Here is a 9,016-nt window from a genome sequence, read left to right as displayed (position 1 = left end):
GATGCTGCTTTGAGAACCGGTTCATGCAACAACGCGACTCAGCCCAGGCAACCAAACAGACCAAAAATTGCTGGATCGATGCGAGCGAAGGCGAGGCCAGACACCAAACGCGGCCTACGTTTGTACATTGAAAAGGCTGGGAAAACACTATTTGTCATCCTAAAATTTTAAATCACCTGAAAAACCTGCTCTAACTAACGGAATTTCCACGTGGCTGGTGAAGAAACCATCCCCAGCCGCTTACCTCTTTCCGCCTCTCCCAGCATTCCTTCCCATCCTGACGGACGGTAAGCTCACCGCCGGGCCCACCTCCCGACCCGCCCCCACAAACAGCCGACCGCTCCTGGCCGCGACCCACGCCCAAACACACGAGCTCACACCAGCGAGAGAGAAACTACGGTGACTGACCCGGAGGCGAGGTGGTGGTGGTGGTGGGGGCGGAGGTGAAACCAGCGGCGCGGAGGCCTACCCCTCGCCGAGGGCGTCGGCGGGCGGAGGCGCGACGCGGGGCGGCGAGGCGAGGCGCGACGCGGGGCGGCGAGGCGAGGCGCCGTTCCACGCACGGGCGGGCACCACGGCGGCGCCGGCGGAAGACAGCAGCGGGGGAGGGGACCCCGTGGCGGCGAGGCGGCGCTGGGATCTGCCTGCCAAAGGGGTCGACAACACGTAATGGCGCTGCACTCTTTGGCTGATGGTCGTTCCGGTGCTGGAATTCTTTTTCGGGATGCTGTTTCGATGCTGCTTGTTGTTGGATTTGGGTGATTTGGACAAATGTTTACTGATTTATTTGGTTTTTTTTCTTATTCTGGTAGCTGGGGGCGGGCTAGGGTTTCGCGTGTGCGGGGGGAGGGCTATGGATTTTGAATGGTTTTCCTCTTGTTGATGGTAGGAATGTGCAGTATTTCAAATGCATTTATTTTTAAAATTAATAATGGTAGGCATGGCCGGCGTTCCAAATCGCACTTTTTTTTTCTGTTTGCGTCAATGACTTCGATCAAACCGCGTTCGTGCGGATCTTTAAATGATGCGTGCGGGATGAGGGTTTGACTTCAATTACAGGGTGCATTTTTTTAATTATGTGAAATCTTATCCGATTGGCATGTCGTAATTTGCTACGAAGACATGAAGATTTCTACTTGTTATCATGAGGTGTGTTCAACTTAGTGGTGGCCATTTATTTGTGCCTTGCGGGAATTCCTTTTCAAATGCAGAGCTTGCTAGCTATTCCTCTGCTTTTTTAGAAAATAATTGTTGTCATGTTATCTTAGTGGCAATGATGTAAGGACTACCCCCTTTGAAATTTTAAATTGCACCCCTCGAACGTTATACAGTGTCTGTCTTGACAAATCAAAGTTCATTAAATCTACTAGAATGTTGTTGGTATTTATTGGCAGGAAAACTTATGCCTACTTACGCATCGGTTATAATACCCTCTTAGGAATTTGGAGCCTGCCATGCTTCATATTCTCGTGACACATGTGCAAATCAGTATAGTCACTTACTTTTCTTCGCTTATGAGGTCAACAATCAAATAACACATTGTGCTAATTCGTAATTAGGATTTAGAGGGATGAAGAGACAACCAAATGCACCAATTATCTTGAAGTTTAAAAAACGCTCTTGGTTGGAACTTGATAAAAGTTCAATTACATGTTTAATTTTCGATGTGTGCTATTAGAGAGTTTAGAATATCCGTCTGCCTGATTGTGATAGCCCTAGATGTAACTCTTGATTAGCATTTTAGGCAGCTTGGTTGGAAACTTGGAATTCTTCTGCTTGCACCAGGGCGTAGTTGCGTGCATGTCATTGCTAATTCATATGATTGGCTACTTATCCTATTTTATGCTAAAAATATGGTTGAAGCACTATATTTGATTATTGCTGACTCTATGATTGCTCTGTTATTCTCTCTTATTCAAGTTAGATGGGGCTTCCATGCTCCAAGGGCACTGTCTTGCATGTATTTATTTGTTTTTTTATTTCCTGCAGCCCACTGGGGAAAGAGGTCGTAGAAATGTCCACAGATGAAGAATCAGATTGTGTGGTTATATGTCCACCCAATGGAGAAGCTCGTCATGAAGAAGTTATGAGTGGCATCCATGATGAAGATTCTCCAAAAGGGAAAGAAGCCCCTACTGTTATAGACTCACATATGGAAGACATGCCTGCAAGTCGACATTCAACAAAGCTTGTTAATGAACAAAAGTCTTCTCTTCCAAATTCACCGACAAAGCCTGGTATAGCTGGGCAAAAAGGGTCTAAGCAGACTGTTCCACAGCCATTCGCTCTTGCAACCAAAAGAAGGGTTTCTGGAGAAGTACCTTCTACTTCAGTATCTCATTCAACCAGCAACGGAGAAAAACTTTCTGACAGAAGTAGCAGCTCACCGGCAAGCATGGCAAAGAAGGTGTGGTAGTCATCCGTACTCTTGCTTGCTTCATATTGTGCATGCCTCATCTGCATTATTATCATCTGTACTCTCCCTCAAAAAAAAATCTCCTTTATATTTTCTTTGAAGAAATCTCCTGTTTTTCTGCCATCTGTTGGTATTACCTTGAGAAATTTTTGAATTCCGTAATTTTATGGCTAGGGGCTATCTTTCACGTGAAATGGTACCGATATACTTCCTGTTCTGTTATTTGGATGATGTCTTACCGATCTTCAACAACTATCTGATAGGAAAGAACCACCATCTTTACTTCTCGTACTGGATAACATCTTGACTTTGTTGCATACTTGCATGAACCTAAACCGGTGCAAATCGAATTTCTTATCAGCAACAAGAGTCTTATTGTTTACCTGGCTGTGGCCCTGTTTGGCACAAACTGTAGTTAGCTATCTGTAGATGAAATCAGGCAGTTCTATTAACAAAATTTACTGGTTATGGATTGCAGAGTCCATCAGTGACACCCAGGAAGCCTCAACAATCTGACAATACCAACAGTCAAGAGGAGGACTCATATTCAGTTACTTCTTCGTATCCTTTTGCTAGAGATATGATCTCGTTGATATTCTCCTGTGGGCACATCCACACTGTTTATTTATATGCGTAGCTAAGGATGCAACTACAATTGTGCCTTTTTGTTATTTTGACTCCACAAAATTGCCCTGGAAACTCTTTTTTCAATGTCTTGATAATTGATTGCACGGATCGTGCCTTCCTCATTTATATTGAGCTTTTCCCTGAGCTTCATACAGAACTGTAACCTCGGCAAGAGGTGGAAAAACGAAGAAGACAACAGTTCCTGTTCCGCCTACATTTGTATGTGGTAATCGTCTTGAGAAGAGGGGGGAGGTACGATGCAATTTCAGCGTACTATGTCTGTATGCCAATTGAATTTATTATAGTCTAGTAATCATATTTCTGTATTGTTCAGTTTTACACTAAATTGGAAGAAAAACGCAAGGCTTTGGAAGATGAAAAACTTGAAGCAGAGGCCAGGAAAAAGGTTCTCCTTCAATTTATAGTATTGTTCAGTTGGATTTTGCAATTTTTCTTTTGTTTTTTAATTGCTAGAGCCATTGTGGCTATTCCTAATATAATGGAACTCTACACTAGATGCCTTGTACTGTTGAAGTATGAAGATACTTTTTGTTACTTCATCTCCAAATTTGTTTTGACGAAGATAGTTTTTATATTTTTTACTTCACCAAACCGTGAGTGCTGCCTTATCTTGTAAAAAAGTACTACCTATTTGAAAAGTTATGTTTAATAATTACAAAAGGTACATTGGAATGTGCTTGCAGTCTCTTGGTAGCTTCAACCTTCTGAACAGATGTGATTTTTTTTTTCTTTTCACGAACATTCAAGTGCGCATAGTGGTGCAAACCATGGTTGTCAAGTTGACAAGTCGATTTGACTCGCCTCCTGACCGGCTAGGGGGCTACTCGATCTCTAGTCGGGCTTCCTAGCAGAGGATTTATGAGGACAGGCTGCAGCTTTTGAAGTCATATAGTGCGCGCTTAGGACTACTTCTAGTGGGCATTACATATATAAGAATATGTGGTGTCACAAAGATGAATAGCTGATATAAATATCTGGCTTTAGTATTCTACCTCTTAAGCACCTCCCTTTCCTCAATTTCACGCTCTGTTTTAGAGTTTCCTCGATCTGGACTCTGACAGTGTATCATAGGCCACCAAGTCGGGCGACTTGAGGACCGTAGTTGGAGCTAACCGGGCTAGCCGATGGGTCACTTCACTTGCTCCCCTAGTTGAGTTGTTGCACCCATACGGGCTGGCAAAGCCAACTAGGTGACCAATCCTGGACTAGTCTTGACTTAAAAGCAATGGTACAAACATGTTGTAAGATGTTAATTTTTCCCAGCAATACTCCAAAGAAACTGCTGTACAGTGAGTATGTTTATATGATGATTCTTTCTAGTATTCAAATTCAAATGATTTTGTTATCTCTTGTCACAGTTCATTCTCATTTGTCTCGCTTCTGTAGGAAGAGCAAGAAACAGTTCTAAAACAACTAAGAAAGAACCTGGTTATTAGAGCAAAGCCTATGCCAAGCTTCTACCAAGAGGGTCCCCCGCCGAAGGCTGAACTTAAGAAGGTAATCTATTTGTTTCATTGGTTGTTTTATCTTATCTTCGAAGCCTTATTCACTTTGCTTCTGTTAACCCTTCTAGTATAGTAATGCCTTCTTTGGGTTATCATAGGACTATAGTCAATATTGGGAACCTTGCCCAATATTGTTTCTTTGTATTCTTGATGTATTATTGAACTGCACATTAGCACATGCCGTATCTGCTTGACACAAAATGATGGTCCATTTCACTTGTCTATGTCATCCATTAAGTCATTTTTTGTGTGGTTGGGCATAATTTGAATTCCAGCAGCAATTTGCTTTTCTTAACTCATCAAGGTTCAGATTTTACCCATTCAATTGACTTGAACAACAGAATGAATCCGTTTTTCATAAGAATAAGTTATTGTGCTCCAATGCTGGTATTTATATTGTTTTACTAGACATGAAGTCCGTAAATTAAAGTCAATATACATATGCTATTGGCTCTTACATTACCAAGTACCAACAGAATCAGATAATGCATATGCACTATTATGTCTTCAAGCATAACACCATAATGTTTATCTGAAGCATTGGCATGCAGCCTGCTGATTCGACTGGTGATACGCGTGATATCCTTTCGCATGCACTGGTGTTAGCCTTCATCTTTGCCATTTATTTATAGGTGCCACCAACACGTGCCAAATCACCAAAATTGACACGCAGAAAGAGCTGCAGCGACTCCCCTCTTACACCAGAGGGAGGAAAGGATAGTGCAGCATGTTTCCGGTTGCATCGCCACAGTATTGGGAATTTAAAGAATGGTAACAGCAGCGCTCAGTGTTCTCCCAAGAGCTCTCCGATGGCAGGGGCGGCTACAAAAACCAGAACGGCTAAGTCCGCAATGAAGACTGCGGGGCAGCCAGGTTCTACAAATGTTGCTGTACGGAGCTAACTCTTGCACCGTTTCACTATGATGGCTTTTTCATTTTAATTTTACCTCACATCACCAAAAGACGGCGTTATGTCCCGACAGCATGTGCGTTTTGTTGCTGGACTATTTTTTGCATTCTCCATGTAAGAACCTTGGTACCGAGACCATGTGCTGTTCCATGTTGTAAATTTCTTGAGGTTGTTGTAAGGGGTGACTGAGTCTGTTCTTTCTGTAAGAACCAATGTGGCAGCCGATAAGCTGTTGGAATGACATTGTTGTTGCTGTTGATGTATGTCAGCTGTTCGCAGATCCTGTTGTATTGTATTAACTAGTGAATTATTACGAGCCAGTTTGGTATTGTTGCAAAATATGCCAGTTTCCATCTTTCAAGGATCGTCCGTATGTTTGTAGCTTTGGATATAGAGGTGGTTTTACCACTTCAAAAGTCCCTGAAGATCATACCTCCAATCTGTATGATATGGTTGGTAAGTGACCTTGTAAACATTGACTTCGGTAACTCTGCAAACTTCCTTTCTCTTCGCAGTGATGATAGCCAACGGAGGAAGCAACAGCCAAAGGCAGATCAAACGCTGCCCAAAGCTCTCATGCGGTTAGTGGTTCCAAGTGCTGCAGACGAACAGTGATACAGTCTCTATCTTTCGCTCACTTTACCAGAGTATGCTTCCAGCTTTTTGAAGAGTCAAAATATTTCAAAAATATAGCGACATTTTTGAAACCAAATAGCTATGTGGTAATAATGATGATTTTAATGGTACTAATTTGGTGGCATAAATGTCTTGCCCTTTTGTTTAAGCACAGTCGAGCTTTAAAAGATTTAACTTTTTACAGAAGGTGGAAATACGTCGAGCTTTAAAAGGTTTAACTTTCTGCAGAAGGTGGAAATACGCTCTTTCGTGGACGGATTGGAGTAAGGAACAGGTAGAGACAGACTTAGAGCATCTCCAGTCCCCTAAACCGTCCCCCAAACCGCGCCGGATCGAGCGTTTGGGGGACGTGTTTTGTTCGTGCCGTCTTTGGAGGACGTCGCTCCCCAGCCGCGTCCCCCAAACGCCGCCCCCAATCAGAAATTCAAATAGATGCATTCAAAAGAGATCGTTCCCGCCGATTCGTCGCGATCAGAGTAGCGGCGATCGATCAAAGTACTGGGCGCGCGATCATATTACAGACCGGTGGTGCATGCAAATTAGAAGAAGGGGAAGGGGTTGGGCGACGGCGTCGTATCCTGAGTCGACGCAGGCCCGTCGAGCACGATGACCTCGTCGCGATCTGCCTGTTGCTGTGCATGGTGCGTCTGCTCCGTCGCCGACGCAGAGGCCGACGCAGGTGTAGCAGTAGAAGACGCGTCAGCCTGCTCTTCTTGCTGCCGCTGCCGCCGATGCCGCTGCCAGGGCCGCCGCGTCCGCCGCCGCCATTTTGGCTTCGATGTCGTCGAGGATCTGGCCTTTGAAGAAGTTGTGCGCCGCTCGCGTCCGGGGAGACATTCCCTCTGTCGACGTTCTCAGCAGGGACATGTCGTCCCTGCGTTTCTTGAGCTCCAGCTTCTCCTCTTGCCTCTTGAGCAGCTCGGCCCACCTTTGGTCGGCCTTCTTGTCGCGGGAGATAAAGGTCGAGGAGACGTCGGTGAGGCATTTCGTGATCGACGCCTGCGTCTTCTCAGACGACGCAGCGTCGGCCAAGGCGGCCTTGGTAGCCTTGTTGCCAGTAGGACGCCCTGTCGAAGTTGTCAGCGGCACGTCCAGATCAATGGCGTCCTTCCCCTTGGACAACGACAAGCGCGTCAACCGCCATTTCTCATTCATTTTGAGCTTGCCATAGCAATGCATGAGCATGAAAGACTTGTGACCTTCCGAGTTCCTCGAGTACAATTCCATGGCCCTATCAAACTAACCAAAGGAAGCAGAGTCATTTCATCGAACACAATGTAGGCGCTACAGATTATGGAAGAAAGAGTCGTACCAGTTGGGCAACGTCGGCGCCGCTGTCGCCTCTGGTCTCTAAGTCCTGATGGTACCCATGGAAGGAGTTCACCGACGCCTGGATGATGGCCCATCGCGTCGACATTGCCTTCTGGCTCCTCTTCATTGGCACTTTCTTGTACTCGCTGTTGATGAGCTTGCGCTCATCGAACTCGGCCTTGATCCTCGCCCAATACTTCCCGCTTTTTTGGTTGGCGCCGATGATGGAGTCATGGCTTACCGTCGCCCACGACTCGCACAGACAAAGATCTTCCAGAGGCGTCCACTTCGGGCCTCGTGTGCCCGACGCCTTCTTCTTCTTCTTCGTCCTCACGCCGTCCGCGTCTACCTCCACGAGATCATCGTCACCGGTGACATAGGCATCCCAAATGGGCCTGCCAAAGATAGTACCCGGGGTTTACTGAAGGCCCACTACCCGAAGAATAAGAAGATTCGGAAGCCCAAGATATTATTAAGGAAAGCTAGAGTTGTAATAGAAAGTCTTATTTGTAATTTTACGGGATGAGTTAGAAACCTTCCCGGACTTTGTAACTTGTACAGCACGAATCCCTCAGCTCCGCCTCCTATATAAGGGGGAGTCGAGGGACGCGGAAATCATCGAATTATTGTTTACAAACCCTAGTTTTCATAATCGTCGAGTACTTTTCGGCTGAAACCTTCGAGATCTACTTGCCCTCTACTTCCAACTAAACCCTAGCCTACAATCCATAGGCATTGACAAGTTGATACCTTGTCAACCGGCACCCTCGTCGTCCTCTTCCTCGCCGCCCTCTTCGTCCTCATCGTCGTCCTCCTCGTCGTCCTCCACCCCGTCCTCTTCCTCGTCGTCCTCCTCCTCAACCCCGTCGTCCTCCTCAGCACCGGCGCCGTCGTATTCGAGCGGACCCCTGCGGCCGGTGAAAGGGCCGCCGTCCGGACCGGGTCCTGGCTCGCGCTGCTCGTACGCCAGGGAGTAGAGGTTGTTGGGGTTGAAGCCGCCGTGCGGCAGCGCATCCTGGTAGTGCGGCGACAAGTTAGGCGTCACGCACCCGGGAGTGCCGGAGGGGCCGTCGTTGTAGAAGGCGGATGACGACGGAGAGAAGACTCCCGGAACGTACACCGGCACGTTCGTACTATATGGGCTCGCGTTGGTGGCGGCGATACACCCGGCCAGTATGTGCTGGTGCGCGGTGACCCAACATACCACTGCATGTTGTAGTATACAAGTCGTTGATATGATCTTTGTGAAGGGACTTCTTCACAAATTTCCATATCCCTCAGAGTGGTACAACAGAAACATTGCAGGTCATAACATTCCATACTTTATTACAAACATTGTCTTAACAAGTTGGTATTCTCACAGGTCCTATGAGAACACCCTAAGATACTACTTAAGTACGATTACAACTCATAACAAATATAAAGAGCTCAACAACTTATTTAGGTAAGTTCTACGTTGCTCGGCTCTATGATGCTAGGGTATGTCACTACTCCTCCACCTCCGTGTCATCAGGTCCATAGACTATCCCATAGTCTACTCCTTCCACTCCGCCGGTAAGATCAGGTTCTTCGTAGACCAGCTCGTAACTT

General features: G+C 46.1%; 1 protein-coding gene across 3 annotated transcripts; it reads left to right on the top strand.

Moving 5' to 3' along the window:
* The first annotated feature begins 376 nt into the window (after positions 1–376).
* Positions 377–5,742, top strand: LOC127322041 (protein WVD2-like 2). 3 transcript variants are annotated; one of them, XM_071826301.1, is made up of 8 exons: positions 377–517; positions 548–666; positions 1,990–2,407; positions 2,895–2,977; positions 3,199–3,295; positions 3,378–3,449; positions 4,451–4,561; positions 5,202–5,742. In XM_071826301.1, exons 3-8 carry the CDS (start codon positions 2,015–2,017, stop codon positions 5,469–5,471), a joined length of 1,026 nt encoding a protein of 341 aa, XP_071682402.1. In that variant the 5' UTR covers positions 377–517; positions 548–666; positions 1,990–2,014; the 3' UTR covers positions 5,472–5,742. The 3 variants fall into 3 exon arrangements, with proteins under 3 accessions (XP_071682402.1, XP_071682403.1, XP_051206947.1); XM_071826302.1 differs by lacking the exon at positions 377–517 and having other exon boundaries at positions 532–666; XM_051350987.2 differs by lacking the exons at positions 377–517; positions 548–666 and adding an exon at positions 941–1,149.
* The last annotated feature ends 3,274 nt before the right edge of the window (positions 5,743–9,016 follow it).

Source organism: Lolium perenne, chromosome 2, assembly GCF_019359855.2.
Source record: "Lolium perenne isolate Kyuss_39 chromosome 2, Kyuss_2.0, whole genome shotgun sequence".
In the NCBI taxonomy this organism is placed as follows: domain Eukaryota; kingdom Viridiplantae; phylum Streptophyta; class Magnoliopsida; order Poales; family Poaceae; genus Lolium; species Lolium perenne.
Note: the sequence above shows the minus strand (reverse complement) of the source record. Positions and strands in the feature narration are given on the sequence as shown.

Bases quoted from the DNA above. Each gene is read 5' to 3' on its own strand.
- LOC127322041 (XM_051350987.2), top strand. The intron at 3,450-4,450 runs GTTCTCCTTCAA...TCGCTTCTGTAG, and splicing joins AAGCAGAGGCCAGGAAAAAG to GAAGAGCAAGAAACAGTTCT. The intron at 4,562-5,201 runs GTAATCTATTTG...ATTTATTTATAG, and splicing joins CGAAGGCTGAACTTAAGAAG to GTGCCACCAACACGTGCCAA.